Source organism: Suncus etruscus, chromosome 2 (genome assembly GCF_024139225.1).
Source record: "Suncus etruscus isolate mSunEtr1 chromosome 2, mSunEtr1.pri.cur, whole genome shotgun sequence".
Classification (NCBI taxonomy): domain Eukaryota; kingdom Metazoa; phylum Chordata; class Mammalia; order Eulipotyphla; family Soricidae; genus Suncus; species Suncus etruscus.
The window spans coordinates 150,758,986-150,786,884 of record NC_064849.1 but is presented as its reverse complement, the minus strand read 5'-3'; the positions used below and the strand labels follow the sequence as shown (position 1 = coordinate 150,786,884).

Sequence of the window (27,899 nt, the reverse complement as noted above, 5' to 3'; positions counted from 1 at the left end):
CATTCCCCTTATAAGCAGATGTTACTATTCAGAAAACATACACTCATTTCAGTATTACTTGAAATAGACATAATTATGAAAGTCAGCATGTCAGGAGAATGTGTGCAGGTAATTCAAAGCCCAAAAGAAAATTAATTTTTTTGTCCTTTCACTACTCATAATTATACCTACCACTGCTTTCTGTAGGCATAGAAAGTATAAAGGAATAATTTTATATCAATTTTGGGGGACTGATGTCTGAAATAATTCCCTCATTCCCATTTTTAGATAATTTTAAAGAAAACTGAAATATTTTCTGATTAATTTCCAAAATAAAACCATTCTTAACACCATTCCCAAAAAGTCATTTAAATGAAAGTTTAAAATCTTATAATGCATTCAGTGTTATTTCTCAGCATGGCAGCTATTAGTAACCCCTAGGCACAGACTATATTTAAAGGTCTCCATTTGGGGTTTTATAATAATAAGTATACTTATTCAGGCATGAAAATTATCTACCCAGGATTAATTAGGGACATGATCTGGAATTTATTTTGTCCTAACATCCATTTTCATTGATGTTTTGCTCTAGACTTTTATTTAGAATTTTTTGGCAGTAGCTTCCACATAACTATTTGTATGAGAAACAAATAACAATGAGGGCTAAAACCTTTGCTTATAGAAATGTAATGGAAAATCTCATCAGCTAAACTTTACAAATTAATATACATGAGAGCTAAATTTGAAAAATTGCAAAATTTCAAATGTAGGAAACAAAAGTAGAGCATTCAAATATTATTTTGAATATAAATTATTTTGAAATCATGAAAGCAAAATAATAGTGTCACTCTTATAATCATTCAAATGTTATCATTTCCTTTTATTAGGAAAATTTGTTGAAGAATGAACAAAATCAAGAAGAAATGATATTGGACTTACTTTGGGACCTCGCCTGTCAGAGCAGCATTTCATTCCCATCAACCTTAAGTGGAGTTTCTTTCCAGGTCCTCTCTAGAACTTCTCTTCATTCTGTTGAAGATCATTCCTCTATGGATCTGAAGTCTATATGGGACAATATAAGACTCCATCTGCGACGCTTCTTAGCAAGCAAATTACAAAGCCATAATGAAATAAACTATTCACAACGAAAAACAATCTTGAAAACTCAGTGCCTGCAACAACTTTTGTTTCTTTATCCAGTATCTGAAGTTATAATCAAGTACCAAAACATACAGAATAAACTACTAGCTCAACTTCTACAGAACTGCTTTTCTTCTTACATCAGGGAATCTAGTTTAGACATAATGGTTCATGATTACCAAAGAACAATGTCTAATTTATATTCAATGATAAAAGAGGATTTCACCATACTGAGTGAAATATTAGCTCCGTCCTCAACAGTGAAATTCATTAAAGAAACTTACCTGGATACTGCTACAGAAGAAATGGCAAAATTTCTTGCAAATTTTTGTGAACTGCAATTTAAAGAAAATACTGTCCCTGTGATTAAAACAAGCAAGAGCTCAAGCAGGCATAGAGGAGCAGTGCATGCTTTGGGTTAGTGATTTTCAAAGTTTCTGTTTGATCTAATATACCTTTTGATACCTTTAATTCTCGAATACTTTTCTCTTTGGTTAAATCTATTGCAAACTTGATATATAGAAAATAAATACCAAATTTCATAACATATATTTCTTTTTTTGGGGGGGGGCCACACCCAGCGATGCTCAGGGGTTACTCCTGGCTGTCTGCTCAGAAATAGCTCCTGGCAGGCACGGGGGACCATATGGGACACCGGGATTCGAACCAACCACCTTTGGTCCTGGATCGGCTGCTTGCAAGGCAAACACCGCTGTGCTATCTCTCCGGGCCCAACATATATTTCTTTTAGGCATTTTTCATTAGGTATAGTAAAACAGCATTTAGAATTTTAATTTTTAAAGGTATTTATTGGAACGATTTGTCAGGCTGCTTTCTTTTTTTAAAATAATATCTCTATCTAAGCACCATGATTACAAACATGATTGTAGTTGGGTTTCAGTCATAAAAAGAACACCCCCCCTTCACCAGTGCAACATTCCCCATCTCCCTCCTCCCCCTATCCCTGCTTGTATTCGAGACAGTCACTCTACTTCTCTCACTCATTGACATTATCTTGATGATAGTTGTCTGTGTAGTTATTTCTCTAACTGCACTCACCTCTCTGTGTTGAGCTTCATATTGGGAGGTGGTCCTTCCAGCCCTCATCTCTATTGTCTCCGGGCATTCCTACAATAATGTGTTTTAGTTTTCTTTTAAAACCCACAGATGAGAGAGACTATCTGTGTCTTTCTCTCTCCCTCTGACATATTTCACTCAGCATAATAGTTTCCATGACCATCCATGAATAGGAAAATTTTATGACTTCATCTCTCCTGACAACTGCATAATATTCTATTGTGTATATGTAGGGCTGCTTTTTGTTTCATAAAGCTTAGCGTAAAATTATATGAAATAATTTATATATATATTTTGGTTTTTGGGCCATACCTCCAGAGCTCAGGGGTTATTCCTGGCTCTGCACTCACAAATCGCTCCTGGAAGGCTACAGGAACATATGGGATGTCAGGGACTGAACTGGTTGGTCCCGGGGTGGGCCTCATGTAAGGCAAGTGCCCTACCTGCTATGTTATTTCTTCAGCCTCTATATAATATAATATATATTATATAATATAAACTCACCCAATGATGTACTTTTATTCAAAGAAATATATTCATAAAGTGTATAAACATAAAATTAACCCATTATATCTTCAAAGCCAAATAAAGCCAAAACATTATTATATGAAAACTCATTAGAAATTTATTTAAATTTTCAGTAACTTAAATTTGGAGTTTGAAATTGTACTATCTTACAGGCCAGAAGTAGTACAGAGGTTAAGCTTGCCTGGCTTCTCGAGAGCACATGCTTCAAATCAGATTCTATTCTTGGTACCACATAGTTCCCAAAGGAGGACCACCAATAATGACTCTTGAGCAGCATAGAATATCCCCAATTACCACTGGATATGGTTCAAAATTACCAAAAAAAATTTAAAGAATAAATAAAAAATAGTGAAATTATTTTAGTTTAAGCAATTCTATTAAGTCTGAATTATATGTGATAATTTGTTATGTATGTAGAACAATTTCACAGTAGTTGATGTTCGTTTGTTTGGGGGTTACACATAGCAGTGCCCAGGATTAGTTTGTGCTCTGTGCTCAGGGACCATTTCTGGTGAAATATGGATAACATATGGAGTATAATGCAAATGCCTTACCTGCTGCACTATATCTCTCTGGCCCTTCTGAATAGCTGATTTTAAGAGTTCTGTTAATTCCTATGGGAACACACAATAAATCTATATACACAGAGACAGACTTATAAACATAGATATTTTAAGATTTTTTATCTTATTCAAAAATGGAAGTATTATAACGTAATGTGTCTTCTGTCACTTGAATTTTCATCAGATTGAAAATAATCCAAGGTAAAAAGATTATTTTGAAAATTATGATTAGTTGTACTTTCTCATAAAACTTTATATATAGCTCGTATTATTTATGAGCTATATAATTTTAAGTCTTTGAAAATTATTTGGTGAATTGCTATTTTTGAATTTATGATGACTTTATAAAAGTTTCCATAGCTTACTATATTTTTGGTTACTTTTTAACAAGTGCTAGAATAACAAAGTACTCAGAATATGATTTTCAAATGATTTAATGTTTCTTTAAAATTATTTTCCTCTGAAAGCTATATGCATCATGAAATAGAAATATATCAGTCAAGTTTATGTTAAGACAGAATAAAAAGTCAATTAATCTAAGAACATTACAATTTTGTACAAAACAAATAGATTTTCCTACTATGTATAAATTTCTATGAGGTCTTTTGTGTGTTTGGTTGCCACACTTTCAGCAGTGTTCGGGGTTGCTCCTGACTCTGAGCTCAGAAATTAATCCTGGATGGCTTGATAGACCATCTGGGATGTGAGGGATCAAATCCAGAATGACCGTGTACAAGGCAAATGCCCCCTGTGTTGTCCTATCCCTCCAGCCCTGCTATGGAGTTTAATGGGTTACTATTGAGGTATTTTCACATTCATAAGAAAAGGTAATCTGTGCAAGCTTTAATATCAAATTTTGAAACATTTTCCACAAGACTAGCTGCACAAATCTTTCTCAAGGTCCTTTACCTGAACTTTGATTTAAACTAGCATTCTTCATCTTACTATACCCGTGGAACAACACAAATATATGGAATGGTAGTTGAAGATTGATATAAATAACTTATAAATGCATGTTTTTCATGTGCTATCCACCTATTCTAAGTACATCTCATTCCTTATTATTTAAATTTTCTAAGTGAAGAAACACATTTAACTTGTTTTGGATCATGTTGTCAGGATTCAAGTATTCAGGTTTTGAGATTTCCTAGAATCGTATTCTCAAGCACCATCCTTGTCTCAAAGTGCAGAACTTAAAACTTGGTCACTTTAAAGGAAAGAAATTTTAAACATCCATATTCCAAATAATGAATTCAGTTTGGTTTGTTAGGTACCTATCATAGTCAAGGTATTTAATAGCTGTTATTTTGAGCTAGAAATAATACAGGGAAAACAATTAAGAATAACTACTACTAACTGAGAGCTGCCAAACTTATTTTAAGATGATCAGTGATATTACCCGGTAATATTAACTTAATGATCAACTCCTAGTTTCTTAAAAAGTACAGCTTAAGATGGGAAAAATTGTAATATTATTAATAATAATTATACTTACTATAATTGTTACTATTTGAGGAATATATAGGCTGACTTGTATGGCTATCTATTGTTATCCTTGGTATATATCGTATTTTTATGTATATACTGTCTGATATTTTTCCTAAAAACTATAATCATTTCTTAAAAAACAATAGCAAACATTTAACTTTTCTTAACACCCACTAAATTAGAAATAATTATTATCTTTGTAATATGGTGCTATTAATAAGCTCATTCCATGATAACTTTCATGATGCTATCTATGAATTTATTACTTAAGTTATATAACATGTGAATCTTATTTATTTCACTTTAAAATATGTCTTCAAGGTCCATTCTTGTTATCACAATTGAAAGCCAAATTTCATATTTCTCATGGCTGAGTAATAATATCTATTAGAAAGACAGATGAGTGGCTAGAATGATAGATAGCAGGTAGGGTACTTGCCTTGCATGTGACCAATCTGGGCTTGATCCCTGACACTCTATGTGGTCCCCCCAAGCACCACAAAAAGAGGCTCTTTTTTTTTAAAAAAAAATATTTTATTTAAGCACTGTGATAACAAAATTGTTCATGATTGAGTTTCAGTCATCCATTGTACAACACCCATCATTAGTGCACATTTCCTACCACCCATGTCCCCAGTTTCCCTCCCAACACCCCCTATCTCTCTCTGTCTCTCTCTTTCTCCTTCCTCCTCCTCTTTCTTTTTGACATGGTGGTTCACACTATTGTTAATGATAGGTATGATGCATATCACTATATCCCTCGTTAGCACACAGTTCCTGTCCAGGGTGATCAGTTTCAACTATCATAGTGGACCCTTCTCTACTATAACTGCACTCAGTGCTTTGTTGTTGTTGTTGTTGTTGTTAAACTGAACAGGGGTTGTATTTAGACTAGACCTGTGGTCTTAATTTAATACAGTTCTCCATTTGTTCTTAATAATTCCTCAACATACAGGCAACATTAACAGGTTATTAGTGACTATATTCTTTTTCTCATTTCTTTTATTTTGATTAAATAATTTATTTATTTAAACACCGTGATTACAAACATAATTGTAGTTGGGTTTCAGTCATAAGAAGAACACCCCCTTTACCCTTGCAACCTTCCCATCACCAATGCCCCCATCTTTTCCCTCCCCACCCCCTTTCTGTATTCAAGACAGGATTTCTACATCTCTCACTTCCTGACATTGTTATGATAGTTCCCAGCATAGTTATTTCTCTCACTGCACTCACCACTCTTTGTGGTGAGCTTCATATCTTGAGCCAGTCCATCCAGCCCTCAACTCTGGGCATCATTTCAGTGTCTTTAATTTTTCTTAGAACCCATAAATGAGTGAGACTATTCTGTGTGTATCTCTCTCTCCCTCTGACTAATTTCATGTACATCCATGTATAGGAAAATTTCATGACTTCATCTCTCCTGACAGCTGCATAATATTCCATTGTGTATATGTACCACAGTTTCTTTAGCCATTCATCTGTTGAAAGGCATCTTAGTTGTTTCCAGAGTCTGGCTATTGTGAAAAGTGCTGTGATGAATACAGGTATGAGGAAGGGATTTTTGTTTTGTATTTTTGTGTTCCTAGGGTATATCCCTAGGAGTGGTATAATTGGATCAAATGGGAGTTCAATTTCCAGTTTTTTTTGAGCAATCTCTATATTGTTTTTTCATAAGGGCTGTACCAGTTGGCATTCCCACTAGCAGTGAATGGGTTATTTTCTCTCCACATCCCCGCCAGCACTGATTGTTCTTGCTCTTTGTGATGTGTTCCAGTCTTTGTGGTGTGAGACATTACCTCATTGATGTTTTGATTTGCATCTCCTAATGATTAGTGATGTGGAGAACTTTTTCATGTGCCTTTTGGCCATTTGTATTTCTTTTTTGAGAAATTGTTCATTTCTTCTCCCCATTTTTTGATGGGATTAGATTTTTTTCTTGTTAAGTTCTGTCAGTACCTTGTATATCTTAGATATTAGCCCCTTATCTGATGGGTTTTGGGTGAATAGCTTATCCCATTCTGTGCGTGGCTTTTTATACTAGTCATTATTTCCTTTGAGGTGCAGAGCTTCTCAGCTTAATATAGTCCCATTTGTGTTTCTCTGCTTCGACTTGTTTAGAGAATCTGTTTCTTCCCTGAAGACACCTTTAGTTTCATTGTCCTGGAGTGTTTTACCTATGTGTTGTTCTATATACCTTATGGTTTCAGGTCTGATATCAAGGTCTTTAATCCAGTTAGATTTGACCTTAGTGCCTGGTCTTAGCTGGAGGTCTGAGTCCATTTTTTTGCAAGTGGCTGACCAGTTGTGCCAACACCACTTCTTGAAAAGGCTTTCCTTGCTCCATTTACATTTCTTGCCCCTTTATCAAAGATTAATTGATTGTATATCTGGGGAGAATTCTCTGAATACTCTAGTCTATTCCATTGATCTGAAGGTCTGTCTTTATTTCAATACCATGCTATTTTAATGACTATTGCCATGTAATACAAATTAAAGTTGGGAAAAGTGATGCCTCCCATGTTCCTTTTCCGAAGGGTTGCTCTAGCTATTCTTGGGTGTTTATTATTCCAGATGAAATTCAGGAGTGTTTGATCCACTTCTTTGAAGAATGTTATGGGTATCCTTAGAGGGATTACATTAATCTGCACAATGCCTTGGGGTGTATTGCTATTTTAATTATGTTAATCTGCCCAATCCATGAGCAAGGTATATGCCTCCATTTACTCATGTCCTCTATTATTTCTTGAAGCAGGGTTTTGTAGTTTTTTTTTGTATAAGTCTTTCATATCTTTGGTTAAGTTGACTCTAAGATATTTGAGTTTGTGTGGCACTAATGTAAATGGGATTTTTTTGGATATGGATTTCTTCTCTATCATTATTGGTGTATAAGAAGGCCATTGACTTTTGTGTGTTAATTTTGTAGCCTGCCACTTTGCTATATGAGTCTTTTATTTCCAGAAGTTTTTGGTAGAGTCTTTAGGGTTTTCTAAGTATAGTATCATGTCATCTGCAAAAAAGTGAGAGCTTGACTTCTTCCTTTCCTATCTGGATGCCCTTCATATCTTTTTCTTGCTTAATTGCTATGGCAAGAACTTCCAGCACTACGTTGAATAGCAGTGGTGAGAGAGGGCAGCCTTGTCTTGGTCCGGATTTTAGAGGGAAGGCTTTTAGTTGATCGCCATTGAGAATAATATTTGCCATTGGTACATTGCCTCTGCTATATTGAGAAAAGTTCCTTCTATTCCCACCTTGATGAGAATTATCATAAAGAATGGGTGTTGGACCTTATCAAATGCTTTTTCTGCATCTATTGATATGACCATATGATTTTTATTTTATTTTTTTGATATGGTGTATTATGTTGATTGATTTATGGATGTTAAGCCATCCTTGCATTCCTGGGATGAAACCTACTTAGTTGTAGTGAATGACCTTCTTAATGAGACATTAGATCCTGTTTGCAGAATTTTGTTGAGGATCTTTGCATCTGTGTTTATCAGGGATACTGGTCTGTAGTTTTCTTTTTTGCAGCATCTCTGTCTGCTTTTGGTATCAAAGTGATATTAGCTTTGTATTACTGTTTGGTTGTGTTCCTGATTCTTCAATTTCATGAAAGAGCCTGCAGAAGATTGGTAAATGTTCCTCTTGAAAGGTTTGAAAGAATTTGTTAGTGAATCCATCTGGGCCTGGGTGTTCGTTTTTGGGAAGACTCTTGATGACCATTTTAATTTTCTCAATAGTGATGTGTCTGTTTAGATATGCGAGATCATCCTGGTTTAACCATGGAAGATTATTAGAGTCCAAGAATTTATCCATTTCCTCCAGGTTTTCATGTTTTGTGGCATAAAGTTTCTCAAAGTAGTCTCTGATTACTCTTTTAATCTCTGCAGCATCTGTGGTGATCTCCCCCTTTTCATCCTCTGTCTCCATTTCTTTGTGAGTTTTGCTAGTGGTTTATTGATCTTGTTTATTTTCTAAAAAGAACCAAATTTTGCTTTCTTTGATCTTTCAAATTGTTGTTTGGATTTCTATTTCATTGATTTGTGCTCTAAGCTTTGTTCCTTCCTTCTGTCTACCTATCTTTGGTTTCATTTGTTGGTCATTTTCTAGTTCTGAAAGTTGTGTCATTAAGCTTTTTATACAGGCTACTTTCTGATTTGTGCTTGCAAGGCTATAAATTTTCCTCTTAGTGCTGCTTTTGTTGTTTCACATAAATTCTGACAAATTGTGTCTTCATTGTCATTTGTTTCCAGGAATGTTTTGATTTCCTTTTTGATTTTATCTCTGACTCACTGATTGTTCAATAGTGAGCTGTTTATTTTCCATGTGTTAAAGCTTTTCTTCTGTGTTTCTTTGTAGTTCACATCTAATTTCAGTGCCTTGTGGTCTATGAAAGTAGTTTGTATAATTTTTATTTTCTTGACTTTATGGAGATATGTTTTATGGGCCAGCATGTGGTCTATCCCATGTGCTTTGGAGAAGAATGTGTATCCAGTTTTCTGGGGGTAGACTGTCATATATATGGCAGTCTATCCCCAGAAAATATATAATATATATAAAAATATTATATATATATTAGACCACTTTCTTCCATTTCTCTTTTCAGAGCTAATACATTCTGGTTGGGTTTCAACCTGGTTGATCTATCTACAGGTATCAGGGCACTGTTGAGATCTTGCACTATTATTGTGTTGATATTGATATTTTCTTTTACGTTTGTCAAGAGTTGTATTAAATATTTTTCAGGTCCATCTTTGGGTGCACATATGTTTAGGAGTGTGATTTCCTCTTGTTGTACATATCCTTTAATTAGTACAAAATGACTGTCTTTGTCCCTTATAACTTTTCTGAGTCTAAAGTTTCATCTGATACTAAAATGGCCACTCTATACTTTTTAAGGGTGTTGTTTGCTTGAATGATTTTCCTCCAGCTTTTGATTTTGCTTGTTTTTATTATTCATATGTGTTTCTTGTAGGCAGTAAAACGTTGGATTCAGCTTTTTGATCCATTTTGCCAATCTGTGTCTCTTAACAGGTACATTTAGTCCATTGATGTTGAGAGAGATAATTGTCATGGAATTTAGTGTCATCTTTGTGTAAAAGTTTGGTGTATCTCTTGGTCTTTCTTTCCTTAAAGTAGACCTTTCAGCTTTTCTTTTAGGGCTGGTTTGAGTCTGTAAAGTTCCTGAGCTGTTGTTTATCTGTGAAACCACGTATATTTCCTTCAAACCCGAAAGTGAGTCTTGCTTGGTGTAGTATTCTAGGTGAAGCATTCATTTCATTGAGTTTTGTCACTATATCCCACTACTGCCTTCTGGCCTTGAGGGTTTCTTGTGACAGGTCTGCTGTAAATCTTAAGGATGCTCTTTTGAATGTAATTTCCCTTTTAACCTTTCTGCTTTCAGTATTTTATTTCTGTTAACAATTGTTTTTAGTATTTTGCTGGACCCTCACTGGCTACATATATATTTAGGAGTGATTTCTTCCTTATATCAAAATCCCTTGATTATTAAGAAAGGCCTATCTCTGACTGCACTCAGGAATGATTCCCTGCAGGCTCAGGAAGCCTTATGGAATGCCAGGTTTCAAACCCAGGGCTGTTTCCTGCTAGGCAAATGCCCTACCCACTATACTATCTTTCCAGCTCAGTTTCCACTCTTTTTGTTTATTTTCAGGTTTGCTATATGGAAAGCAGGCACCTTACTTCTGTTTTATCATATCTCTTGCTCTTCCACTTTTTGTAAAACAGATCATCCCCATCTTGAAAGGTGATATCTCATCTTGTTTTGACATACATTTCTCTAATGATGTTTGCTAATATTTTCTTGAGTATATATATATATAGGAATATTTTAGATATATTTATCTAGAAGTTTTTCCTTATAGTTTCTGTAAGTTTGATAATGCGAATTGCGTGCAATACATTTGGTAGTATTCCAGATTTTATTTTATTTATTTATTTATTTATTTTTTTTGTTTTGAAACACATCCAGTGATGTTGAGGCAAAACTCCTGGCTCTGTGCTTGGGAATTACTCCTAGAGGAGATTATAATTCTTTTTCTTTCATGGGGGAAAGGGATTTTGGTTCACACTATGGACTATTCTTGGCTTTGTGCTAAAGAATGACACCTGACAGTGTTTGGGGAGTTGCATATTCAGCTTCAATGAATCGAGCCAGGGTTGACAGTCACATAAAAGGCAAGTGCCACACCTACTGTACAAACTCTTTTGCCTATTGTGTGTAAATCTTAGTGAGCCCTGTCTATTAAATTATGTACCTATAATATTCTTACTTATTTCAGGCAGTGTGCATCAATTGATTCTATTATTATTTCTTACTTAGTTGAGAACTATTTATTTTTCTCTAAGTAATCTATAAATTATGGATACATGCATATAAACATATATGTTTATATCTATATTTATTATAGAGAACATTAAGCACCAAAAATAACTGTTACTGCTAATTAACAATAAAGAGTTATATATTGAGTATTTTTAATCTTCTGAACAACTCTTTTGGGGGGGGGGTCCACACCTGGAAGTGCTAAGGTGTTACTTCTGACTCTAGACTCAGAAATCACTCCTGTCAGGGGATTTTATAGGATGCCATAGATCCAACCTGGGTCTGTCCCGGGTCAGCTGTGTAAAAGGCAGTTGCCCTAGCACTGTGCCATCACTCCGGTCCCTGAACAACTCTTTTTAATGTTAATATTTTAAATAAGAAAATTGGGGGGACCAGTAAGAGGTAACTTGTACTTAAAATTAAGGACCAACTCTCCATTTTCCTGCAATAAAATACTGCTTTATAAGTAAATCTTTTCTTTGACTTCATGTCTATATTTTTTGCCATTCTGTGTTACAGTTTCTTCTTTATATGCCATTTAATGTTTTATTTTTTGATTGTGTAAGCTATTTTAATATTTAATACATTTAAAAGTATGTGCCATGTATGTTTTGTCATTTGAGGAAAATGATGCAATCATAATAATATAGAATCTTTGTGATTTGTTGATTTCTCCTTGAAAAGAACAATATTATGTTTGCAGTACTGTTTTAAGAATGATGTAAGAACCAAGATTTTTAACTTGTTAGTGTTCTTACAGTTTCTCTAATAATATCTGAGGGTAACTTTCATATATTCTATAAAAGTTTATGGTACAATATATTCTTTTCTGATTTAGTTTATTGTGCTGTAAGGTTAAAATAAATGGCTTTCAAAGAGCTAGAAATTTGTGTTTTGCATTTTGATTTTAGCCTGAGTTTCACTGTCTGAAAAGTCAGGTTCATATTTACATATGTACAGATGACATCTACATTTTAGGAAAATAGTACCATTCTTAAAACATTTTTATATATAAGTTTGAAATGGCGTTGATGAAATTATTATTAAGACTATTTTTTTATTTAAGTAATGGTATAGTTACTTTTGTCAGTGCTTGAAAAGATGATTGCTTATGGGCATTCAATTTTAATTTAAATCCTTTATTTCACTATATGAAGTTGTAATGAACTGATTTCAATCTTAGAATAAATGCCGTAGTGCCGTGCATATCAGGTACTAATGTTTGTTTTTTTCTGACAGGCTAGCTTGAAACAGGTTAGATTTTTAAAGAATATGATTCATACCCTTTTGAATATTTGAAATGTTTTTTAAAAAGTAAAACAGAAACTGCAGTGGGTGAGAAAATTGTATGGCCTCTACAACCTAGTTTACTTTCCCAGTTCTTAGTTATTTTGTTTAAGGAAATTTGGGGCTTGGGATCATGACATCTCTCAGGGAACAGAGATTCTTCAGCATTAAGCAGTTCCTCTTACCAAAACAAAATGGATAATAAGTCACAAGTTATCTGTCTTCCATCTTATATATATTTGTGGCTCTTATTTACTGAGCAATGAGCCCAATTAAAAGTGAAGTACAGTGAGGCCAATATGAGGCCCTGCTGCACCTTGTCGTCCCTTGAGAACCCCAAAATGATCCCCAAATACCTTGCCAGTGAAACCCTAAAATTAAAACCAAAAAAGAATAAAAAGAAGCTACTTAGCTTCCTACAACACCACAGTATCTCTTTACGGTATTATCTAAGATAGAAATAAAGTTTCTATTAGCTCTCCAATCACAGCACAGAGCTGGAATTATTAAAAGAGTATATGGGAAAAATTCATTTCTTTTAAAGTTATCACAGATGTATTATATATTTATTTTTGGCTTTTGGGCCACACCCAATTCTGCTCAGGATTTATTTCTGGCTCTACAATCCGAAATCACTCTGAAACTATATGTGGTGCCAGGTATTGAACCCAGATCAGCTGCCTGCACACAAATTCCTTATCCACTGCACTATTCTATTTCCACAAGTTTCTTTAAAACTGTGATATAGGTCCAGAGAGACCGGACAGTGGGTAGGGTGTTTGACTTGCATGTGCTCACCGAGGTTCCATCCTCAGCATTCTATATGGTCCTATACACTACCAGGGTAATTCCTGAGTGCAGATCCAGGAAGAACCCCTGAGTATTGCTGAATGTGACTGAAAAAACTAGAAGAATAAAAAAGAAAGACAAAGGAATATAGTTTTAGTTTTGGTTTTTTTGATTGAAAATTTTTGTAAATACTAGTACTTGATTAACAGCTTTTATTCCCCCCTGCTATAACTGTTATAAATAAATAAAATGTTGGTATATTTCTTGTAATTGTTTTCCTCTCAAAAGGTGAAAGTGCACATATTGGGAGCCAAGTCAAAGGTGGTGGTCATGAACTTCCCTCCCCCTCGTTTTATAAATTTAGGGGTCAATTAACCCTTATGATATTTGTAATTGATAAAACATAACTTACAATAGATAGTATCCAAGCTTCCCCTTTCATTCTAACCTTTTTTATGACATATCAAGAAAAGAAAAACGGGCCGGAGAGATAGCATAGCAGTAGAGCATTTGCTGTGCAAGATGGATGGTGGTTCCAATCCTGGCATCTCATATGGTCCAACATACCTGCCAGAAGCAATTTCTGAGCACAGAACCAGGAGTAACTCCTGAGTGCTCATGGGTGTGGCCCCAAAACAAAACAAAACAAAACAAAAAAGAGTGACACAGGAATTATTCTCAACTAGAGTTTATGTGCACAGTTTGTTAGTGGAAATTGCCAGATTTATTTTCTTGATTGATAGTACAGCTATATGTTTCTCTGGCTAACCATGCGACTTTGTATGCCACATTAGCAGATACAAAAGACTCATTTTGACCTTTTTGTGACTTTTCTTCCCTAAGTAAAGTCTTTGACAATAACTATAAAAACTGTTCATCCTCCATAGTTGCAGACAAATAGAGTTGTTCATCCTCTAAAATTGCATGTTTCATGAGGATGGAAAAGTATAGAAAGAAATGAATAATCAAGCAATTATAGGAAGTAGTTCTTCTTTTTCCTTTTAGCTTACATCTGAAGACATTAATAATTCTCTGGCAGTGTTTTTCCCTGGATCCCCCAAGTGTTTTCATTTTCCTTTTTTTTTTTTTTTGCTTCATTTTTTAGTTACTTATTTTCAGATTCATTTAAATCAGATAATTGGAAATTAAGATCACAAGAACTAGAAATGCAATTATTATTCTGTATAGGTTGATTGAAAAGAAATCCATATGGCTTTTTTCTCTGATATGTATTTAAAGCAGACGAGGAAGGGATTTAATAATGATTTGGTGTTTTCCTCGAGAAGAACCATTTCTGCAGGACTATAGACCGTAGACATGGGCAATACTTTACCCTCAGAAAACACCTCTTCATTGATTAGACATAGAAAATCTCAGAATTAAACCTACAAAGTACAAGAATGATCTTGTATTCATAGTCTGTAGGTACGAATTTAAAAAAACATATAAAAAGAAACAGCCATATAGGTTCAACTACTACAAATTTGTTTTTTCTTTTCAAAGTGTCTAGAAAATCAACAGAACATATTTTGGTTTTGATATAATTGATCCTAATGTCTTATTACCTTCTCCAATTCTGTTACTGGTCATATTTACTTCTTCTTGAAGCTTCTTGCATATGCTAACTTGACCACACTATCAGAGAGAGAAGTGAAGTAGTCTTTCCATTATCTGAGTCGGGAGAACATTATTCATGAACTTTGATTCTTCTTTGTTTTACCTCTCTTTAGTTAATACCTCTCTTTTTAGTTAATACAAAGTGATCCAAAAAGCTCAGGGAATCAATCTGACTATTTGAATATGGGAGCTCTCCTATTATGCTCAAAGTATTGGAGACCCTTGATATACTCTGCCAACCTGCTGGCAGTTCAGTGTGAAGTCCAAGGGGTGAAGTGCTATGGATTACTGATCTACCTGGTGCCTGGGGCTTTTAGAAGAGCATCCCAATGGTGCAAGATGTATGGGCCAATCTCCATGATTAGATCCAGCAATTCTTGGATAGGCATGGGGTACCTATAGGCATAGGATCAAATTAGGGTTAGTAGCTTACTGGGTATGTGCTTTGACCCATGTACTATCTTTCTGCCCTCCCAATTTTTATTTCATCTTTAATGTAGAAAACAAGATAGGAAAAAACTCTTCATATCACTTAAGATTGTGTTTTCTATGTGAAAAATAATTTATAACTTCTGATTTTTTTGGTTTTGGATTTTGGCCACACCCAGTGAAACAGGTACTGCTCCTGGCTACATGCTCAGAAATCGCTCCTGGCTTGGGGGTCCATATGGGACACTGGGGGATTGAACCATAGTCTTTCCTAGGCTAGTGCGGGCAAGGCAGGTGCCTTAATGCTTGTGCCACCACTCTGGCCCCATAACTTCTGATTTTTAACCATTTTTATTGTGATACTGAGACTGACAACACCGTTTAGATATTTCTTGTATATATGATTCCAGCACCACACCTGTCACTCGAGAACCTGCTTCCCTCCACCAGTATCTCAGCAGCCCTTCCCAGACAACCTCTCCCATGTAAGCTCAGTTCTGTAGACAAATCTCCCATGACTTTGACATTTGTTGTTTTCTTACTGTTAATTATTATTGCACATTAGAGATGTTTTGTTTTAAAATTTATTGTTGGAGATGATCACATCCATTTACATAATGTAAATACTAAAAGTTAAACTGCTGACATTCCTCAAAATTGTAGATCAATGATAAGTTGATAGTTTTTTTTCCAGAAATGATCCTTTTCTGTAGGCATAATAAATTTTAAAAATTATAGTATGAAAAATTATATGCCAACACATTTTAAAATTAACATGAAATAGATAAGTCTTACAAATTCACAGCTTAATAAGAGTGAGGAGAGGAAAATAAAAAATACTTAAGGGATAATATAAATATGGCTATTAAAATATAAAGGTGTTTAATCTTAATCTGGAAGTTAAGTTTCATATTAGAAGTATAGATGATGCTTAAGTGTCTTCATTAATAAGTAAAAGATTATAATATAAATGCAAATATCACTGGCATAGACATTGAACATTCATTATAAATAAAGCATTAATTTATGATTCAAAAGTATAAAATCTTGGTAAGGCAGGAATAAACATACCTTTATGAATATTATAGAGGGCACCCTTAAAAGTTCCATGAGTGAATGCCATACTCAATGGCAAAGTGCAAAGAAGCTTGTCTTTTGTTTTCTTTTTAATTTAATTTCTTTAAAATGCCTCACATAATTGACACAGTTGATTACAATACTTTTGTTTCCAGATAAGTGGGAGAGAAACTATTAAAAATAGAAAAGAAAGAAAAATAAATAAGGAAAAAAAGTACAGCAAAAAGCACCTTTGTGATAAGTATCTTCAATGAGGTCATAAGGTCATTGTCAGAAGGTTTAGTAAAGTCTTGTTTCTACTTTACCAATGTTTCATTTTTTTCTGAAAATTAGGTGGCTTCAGATATACATTGGTGTCTAAATTGTTGCATTCTTACAGGGATGACAGTATTAAACAAAAATGGAGTTGTTCAGTAATTTCAAGCACTATTGCTGTTACTGTTTTTTTTTGTTGTTGTTGTTGTTTTTTGTTTTGTTTTTTTGTTTTTTGTGGAGTGTGCTTTCAGTTGCCAGGGTTTCCAGAAGCATGAGAAGGTGGGGGAAGAGTGCACACACTCATTCAAAAAGATTTTGGTTATATTAGACCAAATACCAGCATACCTGGAGTTTTGGTCAGATTGGTATGTCTGCAGAAAGCCATAGAAGAGTGGTAAAGCAGGGCCATTGGTTAAGTGGTGATTGTGGGTGATAGGTGCAACAGGCATAGCTTAGGCAAGGTTGGAACTTGGCCTGTCTTCTCCTACCTAGATTACTAGTTTTCAGCTGCCTGGCCAGTGTAACCTTAATTTTTCATGGTTTGCTTTACATCTCTTTTGAGAACAGAGTGTATCTGTGGAGCTGACCAGAAACCAAAACAGCAATTACACTTGTCTGTCTTGTCTTTTAAAGAAGCTCCTTTAAGGCTTCTTAAAGCAAATTGACTTAAGTATATGAATTCTTTATGTTATTGCTCTGTTTATTCCTTTAAATCTGAATGATTATTGGGCTGGATAGAGTATTCTTAGTGATGATATATTTATGTTAGTTTTATTTTGGTTTTGTTTGCTTTACTATATCCCACCATTAACTTCTGGCTCATAAAAGAAGTTTCAGTTGATTATAATTGTTGTGAATCTTAAGAACTTTTCTTTTTATATAATTTTTTTCATTTTTCTGCTTTCGATATTCTGTATCTATCTTGACTTACCATTCTGATTATAATGTGTCTTCAATTTTTTTCTAATTGGATTTGTTTTTCTTCTGGGCCATTTTGGGCCTCTTAGAGAATGGTTCATCTACTTGTCAACTCTGAAATTCTTAACTCTGAATTCTCTAGTGATTAATCATTGTATTGCCTTAGTATTTTTAGGGACTCTGATAATTGTTCCTCTTCACCTCACCTTATAGTTCTCTGATGTACTGTTTATTTCCTTTCAACATTTTGCAATACTTCGGTTGTTTTCCAGAGGTTTCCTACATCTCATCTTGGAGCTCCCCAACATTTTAAAATAATATCTTTATTTTATTTAAGCACCATGGTTATAAACATGTTTGTAGTTGGGTTTCAGTCATAAAAAGAACACCCCCTTCACCAGTGCAACATTCCCACCACCAATGCCCTCCATCTTTCTCCTCACCCACTCTGTGCCTGTATTCAAGACACGCATTCTATTTCTCTCACTTACTACCATTGTCATGATAGTTGTTGGTGCAGTTATTCCTCTAACTGCACTCACCAGAATAAAGGATCTTCTTTCATTTCTAAATATGCAAGGAAGTTGATTACATTTACTTTAAAATGAGTGTAAGGAGTAACTAAATGAAATAATTGGAACAATTACAGTTATAATTAATAACAATGTTGTTAGTAAGCATTATGTCAAATGTTTCTTCATTTGGATTTTTTTTTTTAATTTTGACTTATCTTCGCTGTATCTTCACTATGAAGTTAGTCAGCATAGAAATTTCAATTCTTGATTTCTGACTTCTGTGTTCCCCTGCTAAAATATTTAGTTATTCTGTATCTTGATTTATGAACTTAATAAAACTGCATAATTAGCTTACTTGCTTTAATAATAACATTTACAGGTTCTTAACTTTATAGGTCATTACATTTTGTTTAGCATATGGTCATTTTCCAAAGACTTATAAATGCTGGAATATTGTTTAATTAAAATGCATTTTACTCAGGTTAACAAAAAATATAATATGTGATGGGTTATTACACTATCAATGAGTTACTACTACTCATCATATAGTTTTATAAATAAATATTTAAGAAGGATTTTTAATAAGCAAAACATTGGTTAGTTTTTTTTTTTTTTAAACTTGACTCTTTGGGGCCCTGGAGATCATACTAGAGAGAAGGCAGGAAAATATAAGAAGTAAGGCACTTTCCTTTTGTGTATTCATTCACAGTTCAAATCTCCAGCATCAAATATGATTCTCCATGTTTTGTCAGGGTCACTTGAGTGCAGAGTCAAAAACTGCCTGAACGCTGCCAAATGTTAATCAAACCCACCCCACCATTCATTTAAATACATTAATACATAATAAATACATTTTTTGAAATTGGGTCTTTTAAATTGGAGATGTAGACTTTTTGTTTGTTTTTGAAACACACCTAGCAATGCTCATGACTACACTCGGGATCTCTTCTGGCTGGGCTCAGAGAATCATTATGTAGTGCCAGGATGGTACTCAGGTCTACTGTGTTCAAGGCAATAATCTTACCTGCTGTACTTTTGCTTCAAGCCAGGAGATGGAGATGTTAACTACTTGCCTCACACCAAAATCAACTTGGAAAATGTGCGCTGTAATAAAATACTTTTATTGTCATTGCACATGTGAATATAAAAATATTTTTAACGTCAGTGTCACAATTATAGAGTCATGTATTTGATCTTAAATTTTTTCTGCCTCAAAGTATTTATTGTTTAACATATCCACCTATTATTTTGGTTTGTCTGTTATACATGGGACTCTTACAAATCAAAATAGGGCTGGAGAGATAGCATGGAGGCAGGGCATTTGCCTTGCATGCAGAAGGAAGGAGTTTTGAATTCTGGCATCACATATGGTCCCCCGAATCTGATAGGAGCAATTTCTGATCATAGAGTCTTTAGTAACCCCTGAGTGCTGCTGGGTGTGACCCCAAAACAAAACAAAACAACAACAACAAAAACAAAAATTAATCTTAAGTAGCTTTCTGAATATGAATACTTTTTACACAGGATTTTAAAGAGTAACTGCTAATAATTTTGACCAATTAAATCAATATGTCTCCAGATATGGAAGTGAGAATGCAACCCTTAGTTTTAGGATAAATGTTTAAAACTAATCCTGAATTTCCAATCAGAAATTATTGTATTTTTCTTTGTATTTTGACTGTAATCTTAAATAGAATTTCCCTTTCTTTCTTATATTTTATTATATATCATCTATAAATACTTAATGTACACATATGTAATTTATCATATATAATATATTTAACATGCTTCCCCAATTTTCATAAGAATTTTAATGGATGAACTATCTTGATGGAGATTTAATAGTGCACATCTAAGAAAATGAGATGATTTGAAATGGGATGTGGTATATTGCTTCAATCAAAGGCAAAACTTATCCATGCTTCTTTTGGCAATCTCTTTTCATCATTGATTGAAAACAGGAAATCATTGTCTATTATATAGAAAGTGTAGTTTACCCTACTAGATTAATCTGTTCTTAATAGAACAATAGGAACTACCAAGTTAACAGTTGGGAGATGAGTGTGTAATAAGATCTTTGGAATTATGCCAGTGAAATACAAAGGATAGTAATTTGAGATTTTGATATTTTACAATTCTTAACATGCTCATACTCATCTGATTTTAGAATAACTCATTGTGTTTGTCCTTTCAAGAAAAAAATCAGTATAAAATTCAGTATTAGCATTTCAATGACCAAAAAGTGAATATTGTAATTATTATAGACATTGGGGTAGACACATAAATTTGCCAATTAGTCTGAGAAAATGAAAAATTTTTTCAACATTTTATGAAAATTATTGTCACAGAAAGTAGTATTACAAAATTTTTTTTATTATTTATTTTGACCATAGTGGCTTATATATCTTTCACATTAGTATTTTAGGTACATAATAACATTGAATCAGGGGAATACCCACCACCAAATTTGTCTTCCCCCCTTCCCCGTTCCATTTCTGCAACCCATATCCCCCACTATCACCCCCCAGGCTGCTAGAGTAGGTGGTCCCCTCTGTCTAGTTTACTATCAGTGATCATACATCTGTTTGGTCTTGGTGCCTTCCCTTGTTTCTCCCTCTATTTGAGAGGCTAAGCTAGATAAATCGAGTTATGTGGTTTTGTTTGAGGGAAAGAAAAGCAATAGAATGGGGTAAAGAATAAGAAAAAAATTTAAAAAAATTAAAATATGCTGAAAATGGGCAGAATCCTTCTAGTGGCTATCAACCTCAGTTTGAGAGAGGACATGAAAAAGGTAATTGAAATACCATAACAATACAAAAATAAATGTCAAATTAAATATCCAGTGTGAGCCCTACAGCAATAAAGAGAAGCACCACACAATAGTCTCAGTTCTGAAATCAAATCATGCTGGAGTGCAAAAAGAGAGAAAGATACGATAATATAAAATAAAAGGGAGACATCAACTTCAATATCTACACCAAAATAAGGATGTCAAAAAAACAATCAATCAATCAATAAATAAATAAATATGTGGAAAATGATTATTTTGTGCTTTTATTTTCCTTTTTCTTTTTCCCCCTGCATAGGCACAGTAACTATTGGGGATATTATAGAGAGAAGTCCCTTGGCCTAGGAGATACAGGGTTTCTCCATCCCTGAAGTATACTGTCATGGTATTAACTATAGATTCCTTGCATGAACATTTACTCTCCCCTCGGTGCTTTTGTGGTGTATGGAAGACTTCTGCTTCGTCATGGATGGTAAAATCAGACCTCTGTATCTAGAGATCTTGGTGACTGTGCAGCTCAAGGAATGGAGCTTATGATGAAGGCTTTCTTTGTGGTTCTAGCAGTTCTGCTTCTTCAGTGTCATTTTAATTCATCTTCTGTAGTTGGTGTTCTTGGTCATTATGTTGCTCCTAGGATGGAGCCTGGGATAGAGTCTTTCTTACCTTTCTGGAAGACCCATTCACTTGCGGTTGTCTCAGTCAGACCTCTGGAATTGGAGATCTTGTTTGTTGCAAATTGTAGACCAAAAGCTAGGTTAGAGCTTTTTGTTGTTGTTGTTGTTGTTTGTCCCAGGATGCATACTGTCTAGTCCTGGTTGTAACAACCAGCTATCTGTATATAGCATAGTATTACAAAATGTAACGGGGTTTGGGAGGACGATTTTTAGTTTTTTTGTTTTCTTTACTTGTTTGTTTTTTGGTTTGGGGGCCATACCCAGCCAGGATTAGGGGTTACTTCTGGCTGTAAACTTAGGAATTACTATTGGTGAGCCCAGGGGACCACATGGGATGTTGGGGATGGAACACAGATTACTCATGTTCAAGGCAAGTACCCTACCTTGTCTTATTGGTACCGCTGTTCCTTATAGAATTATCTATATTGCTTTCTTATATCTTTTTTCCAAGCTATACTATAATAAGTTATAATCATTATTGATTTTTTTATGACTCAAGGAAAAAAACCTATTCTGGGCTATTATTTGTAGAAGGTATTGTTTTGATGGGCATTTTTCCTTATAACTTTATTAATCATGGCCATATTTATTAGTATAGTTAGCAAATCCTAGACATGAAGAGTACTAGGAATTACAAAAATGAAAATTTGTATAAGATTTGATGTGGAATAAATACATAAAATTAAGAAAGATCCTTGGATGACTTAATGGATAAGAGATTGCTGCCCTGGGACCAGAACAGTAGTTCAGTAGGTAGAGCATTTGTCTTGCAAATGTATGGTAATAATACCCAGAGACCATAGAGATGAGGATTGGAATGTCCAGCCCATGGTATGAAGCTTACCACAAAGATTGGTGAGTGCAGTTAGAGGAATAACTGCACCAACAACTATCGTGACAATTGTAGTGAGTGAGAGAAATAGAATGCCTGTCTGGAAGACAGGCAGGGGATGGGAGAGAGATGGGGCATTGGTGGCGGGAAGGTTGCACTGGTGAAGGGGAGTGTACAATTTATGACTGAAACCCGACTACAAACATGTTTGTAATTATGGTGCTTAAATAAAGATATTAAAAACAAACAAACAAAAACAACTAACAGGAGCCAGCGCGATAGTGCAGCAGTAGCAAGTGGCTGACCCAGGACAGATCACAGTTCGATCCCCTGGCATCCCATATGGTCCCCCAAGCCAGTAGCGATTTCTGAGCACATAGCCAGGAGTAATCCCTGAGCGTCACCAGGTGTGACCCAAAACAAAAAAACAAAAACAAACAAACAAACAAAAAGCTAACAGAAAAAATAATATGCAAAGGGAAAAGAAGGTCTTTTGAGCACCACCAGGAATAATACCTTAGTGCAAAGCCAGGAATAACCACTGAGTATTGCAGGGTGTGAGCAAACTAAACAAAACAAGCACATAAACAAACAACAGGAAAAAATTTAAAAAGCGAAAGAAGAAGTATATAATGCTGCTCTGGAGAAGCCCATGTTCTCTTGTGAATACAAATTTCTCTTTTTCACTCCTCAATTTCTCTAAATTCCTTTTAATAAAAACTTTTGTCTCCCTCATACCCACCTCCAAAAGAAGACATTGCTGTTTAGCTTTGGTTGAAGCTCTATAATCAATAAGTAGCCCTAAAGATAATTATGCTATCTTTATTTTATTTTTTAGGTCGATACCCAGAGGTGTTCAAGGCATACTCCTGGCTCTGTCCTCAGAAATCACTTCTGGTGATGCATGGGGGACCATATGTAGTGCCAAGGATCAAACTGGGATTGACTGTGGGACCCAAACTCAAGCAATTAGCTTTAATATCTCATTATTTAGAGTAAATATATGCAAATTTATTCAAGCTGTAATGCTTGAGAAGTGATAATTTTGTGTTTTTGCCTTTTTCCTATAACTTAACCAACAACAAAATACGGAGCTTAATTTCTTTATATTTTTGTAAAAGGTCCTTCTGGAGATTTGAGTTACAGGAAAAAACATCCTTTCTTGTCTTTAAGTATTAAATATTTAGTGTGAGAGTCTTGAACCCATGTGAGTTATTTATGTTTTAGTTTTGTTTAGTTTTGATGTGGCCCAAGATTTCTGGAATACAGAAAATAAAGCATAAATGAGACAGATGTTTAAAAATATTAAATAACCTTGATAATGTTGCCATCTTTGGGGGGGTTCTTTTTTTTTTTTCCTCCAACCTGATAGTTCTTTAAGGTTCTGTCATTTTCAATCAACAGAGAGTCCATGTGATCGGTATATCTGATAGACTTGTCAATGCCTCTTTAAAGCAGGATTCCCCAACCTATTCAACACAGACACCCCCCCTCCCACCGCTTCATTTCAAGTATCATCTTGATAAGACAGCTATGTCACGGGCATCTGTGTATAGCCAGCTCGGACTACAACTAATTTGTGCAGGAAAAAATTAAATCAGGAGGTAAATTATTTCATGATTGCTCATTCCCAACAGAGTTGGGCATCATTCTGAAGAAAATATCAAATAATTGGTTTCAGGCCGTGTCAGACACATGCAATTCCCTTCTCTAATGGCTGTGTGTGGTAGCACCAGGCCTCAGGGGTCAGCAAAGAACTGGAAATAGCTTAGTGCCAGGCACGGCAACAGAGAGATGGAGCACATCGGAAATGAAGTGGCAATAAGTGCAATCCATAGGGGAAATGTGCTTCACTTGGAGTTTAATATATCAGTTCAGAATCTGGCAGGAAGCCATGCAACAATTGTTTACCTTTTTGTCAGCATCTGCATCTGTTCTGTTTTGTAAACAGCACTTAACTCTCAGTCGGTAAACGCTGGAATCAATAACAACTGTTAAGGGATTTCCTTATCCCCCCTCTTTTTTTATATTCTATAACAAATGCGCACTACAAACAATGTTTGCCTTAGATTAACAAGGAACAGACATTAACAGGGTCAAAGGGATTTGGTTGGGAACATTTTATAGCTTCTTGGGTTTACAGTAATTATATCTGTGTGATTTGAATGTATTTTGTAACCTATCCAAATTAAACTGTTAAAAAAATGCTAGCAAGCAGTAATGAAGATGATTTTTTATAATTATCTTAAGTACTGTGTATAGAAAACTGCTGGCACTGTTTGTAATAATTTAGTTCTGTACAATATTGTGTATTACAGCTGCTATGCAGAAATATTAAGTTGCCTTTTGCAGTTTTAGGAAATTAGTGATTATATCCAGCAGCACTAATTATTTTAAACTTAACAGTTATTAAAAAAAAATCATATGCCACCACAAGGCAAAAAGGGTCAATCTGTGACTAATGCCTATAAAACTAAATATATCATTAATAAAAGCAAATGCAAGCACTACTTTTAAGTTCATTGTCTTCAGGGACTGAGTAGATGAATGCTGTCATATACCCAGGATGTTACAATAGTTATGGCCTGTCTTACAAGTGAATATCACAAGATCAGAGGAACATATTATTACTAATGGGATTTATGCATACATCTCCCAATGCACTACTTGGAAAATTTACTCCTTAAAATTTCCCCATACACAGTCACTAATTTGCCTTGTTTCCACTTTATTAAACTACTTCATATCTGATTGAACCCAAATCTAATTTTTTTCTTCTGTTTCTACTTACTAAATAAATATTAAATCATAGGTCTTTTCATTAACTTTTCTCAAATGTATGACTTCTTAGAAACTTGATTAGATTACCAAGGACCATAAATAAAATTTGTGTCATTTAGTGAAGATTTGCCTTCTCCTGTCTTTTTGTCTTTCATATATCTTTGGTGTTTGATGTAAATTTTTCAATTTTCTTAATATTCATCAGGCTTTTTCACATAAATTATTTTGGTCAACATATTTTGTATAATTTGCCATGATTTTTATAATATATATTTAACTAGAAATAATAATTTAGAAATTAAGGTAATATCTTTCTTGAAATCAGGAAATCCATTGGCTTAGTTCTCTGGATTATATACAGGGAAATATACATGTAAGTTATAGGTTTATTATAAATTCATTGTTATTACATAAACTATCTTGATTTTAGTGTTTTCACCATTTTTAGAATCATAGTTCAAATTTCACGTGTGTACTTTTAAGTGTGAACTTCAAATTGATTTACTTAATTATTTGGTTTTAGCACTATACCCACCTGTGCTCAGGAATTACTCCTGGCTCTGCACTCCTAGAGGACCATATGGGATGCCAGGGATTGAATACAGGTGAATTGCTTGCAAGGCAAGCACTCTACCCACAGGACTATCACTCTGGACCCAACTTCAAATTTAAATTAAGGATGGCATGTTTTTAGGCTTGAAACATAAAGAGTTTCTATTTTTCCCTTTTCTTCTTCCTGAATTGCTTTATTTAAGTATACATTATATCCTCATAGAACCTACATTATGTTATTTATATGATTTGGTAAAAAATGAAAGAAGGTTTGACACTATTATATGTTCTGATCTATAACTGCAGAGAAAAAATTAATAAAAAGGTTTAGCTCCAGTTTAGAATCTGCCCTTTAAGATCATAGAGAAAAATTAGAAGTCAACCTTCAGTTTTGTAATTATTTCCTTTACAGAGAAAAAGATCACCTGGTACCAAACATCTCTTTACAAACTTGAAGAATATGGAAGTTAAAAATTAGCCTGTTTGTGTTTTGCCTTTTCTCAAATCTTAATAGAAAATTACTATCACATTTTATATCTCATGTTAAATATTTTAAATCGCACTAATTATTTTTGTGTAAACTTAAAGTTTTTCATTAGAATTGTCCTATCAAAGGTCAAAATGTTCAAAGCTCAATTGTTCCTAAAATAAAGTGGTTGCCTTCATGCATGTTAGAATTAAAGTTCAGTTGTCTAGTGAGATACATAAGGCAGTCATATGGGGGTGGATATTATCTATGGATCAGCAACTTACTTGCAAATTATTATTATTAAAAATAACCCTTTGGATACTAGGCAAAGACAGTAAACATTATCCCCTAGCAAAGGGAAAATTATGGACTATTAGCAGATTAAGGAGTGTACAATAGTAGTTAGAGCAAAATTAATATCTACTTCCACTGATGCAGTAAATATTATTGAGGGACAGTATACAACAAACTGATAACTGATAACATTGTTCTTTAAACTTATCGAAGTAATAGAATGACATGAGATAACTCAACATCATAACTTAGTTCCTCTACTGAATAAAGTAAAGCTTATATTAAAATTTTAATATTCTGTCGATTTATTTTAGGATTTATCCTGTATGTACTTATTTATTAAGTTGGCCCTTTTATTTGAAGATTGAAGATCTCTAGGGCCACAGAAATAATAATATTAGGGTAAACTACTTGCTTTGCACATGCCAAGTTGGGTTCAATCGATGGCACCAAATACATTTCAAGTATTGCCAGGAGTGATCCCCGAGCACTGAACAAGGAGTAAATTCTGAGCACCAGTGGCTGTGGGCCCAAAACAACAACAACAAAAAAGAAAGTAAAGAATTCAAGGTTTCTTTTTAGTTATTTCCTTATTTTTTAAATACATATTCATTTAAAAAATAATAGAGTGGCCTTTATACAAATTTCTAAAGAATACAAATAAGATTAACTTTTGTGGTTATCAAAACTTGCTTAGCTATTCACATTTTTACAATTTTAGCACCAAATTCTAGTAATTTGGTGATGTTGACATGTTATGTTCTTTCTTTTTTTTTTTTTTTTTCAAGAAGAAAATAAATATTTTAATGCCAGGAACATTTCTAGGTACTTACACACACCACATTTAATCCTCTCAATAGTCCTAAGAGATAGATGCCATATTCATTTTACAGATATATAAAGTCAACATATGACTTATACAGTAAAACAATAGATAGAAATAATAACTCAAACCCAGGACTATATGATTACAAAGTCCAAGATCACTGTAGTTTCTATGAAGACATGATATGTCTTCATAATATTTTAAATAATTTTAAAAGACATGTTATGTTCTTAGTCATTACATCGTAATATTGATTTGATTTTAAGAGTTGACTTTAAGTTATTGTGTGATATTAAGAGTTGAAAGCTAAGATTAAGATTGTTTTAAAATAATGTACATAATTCTAAAAATTAACTCTAGTGATTTGAGGAGGAGGAAGTTTTGGTATCTCAGATATTCTCTCTCAGCAGAGCGGTGAGAAAGGAGAGATCTGAGCTAAGGCAGTGATCAGCCACACTGAACACCAGGATCTGCAGTTTTCTGAATATGCAATTCTGTATATTCAGCTTGTTCTAGAAATGAGATGAATTTATGAAAGCTTTATCTGCTTGTTCATATTAGCCAAGGGAAAAAAATTAAGAAATTGAGATGGTTTTGATTGTTCATGAAAGTACTATAGAATGCACTTGTAAGGTTACTGCCTTATGATGGAGATGGATGGAAGGAGAGACC

General features: G+C 34.1%; 1 protein-coding gene across 1 annotated transcript in view; it reads left to right on the top strand.

Annotated features, from left to right (window-relative positions):
* Window positions 1-27,899, top strand: part of KIAA0825 (KIAA0825 ortholog) — a 390,853-nt gene that overhangs the window by 20,399 nt on the left and 342,555 nt on the right. Inside the window, exon 3 of the mRNA XM_049769174.1 lies at window positions 867-1,536. Within this exon, the coding sequence (XP_049625131.1) occupies window positions 867-1,536 (670 nt within the window). The remainder of the gene's footprint in view (window positions 1-866; window positions 1,537-27,899) is intronic.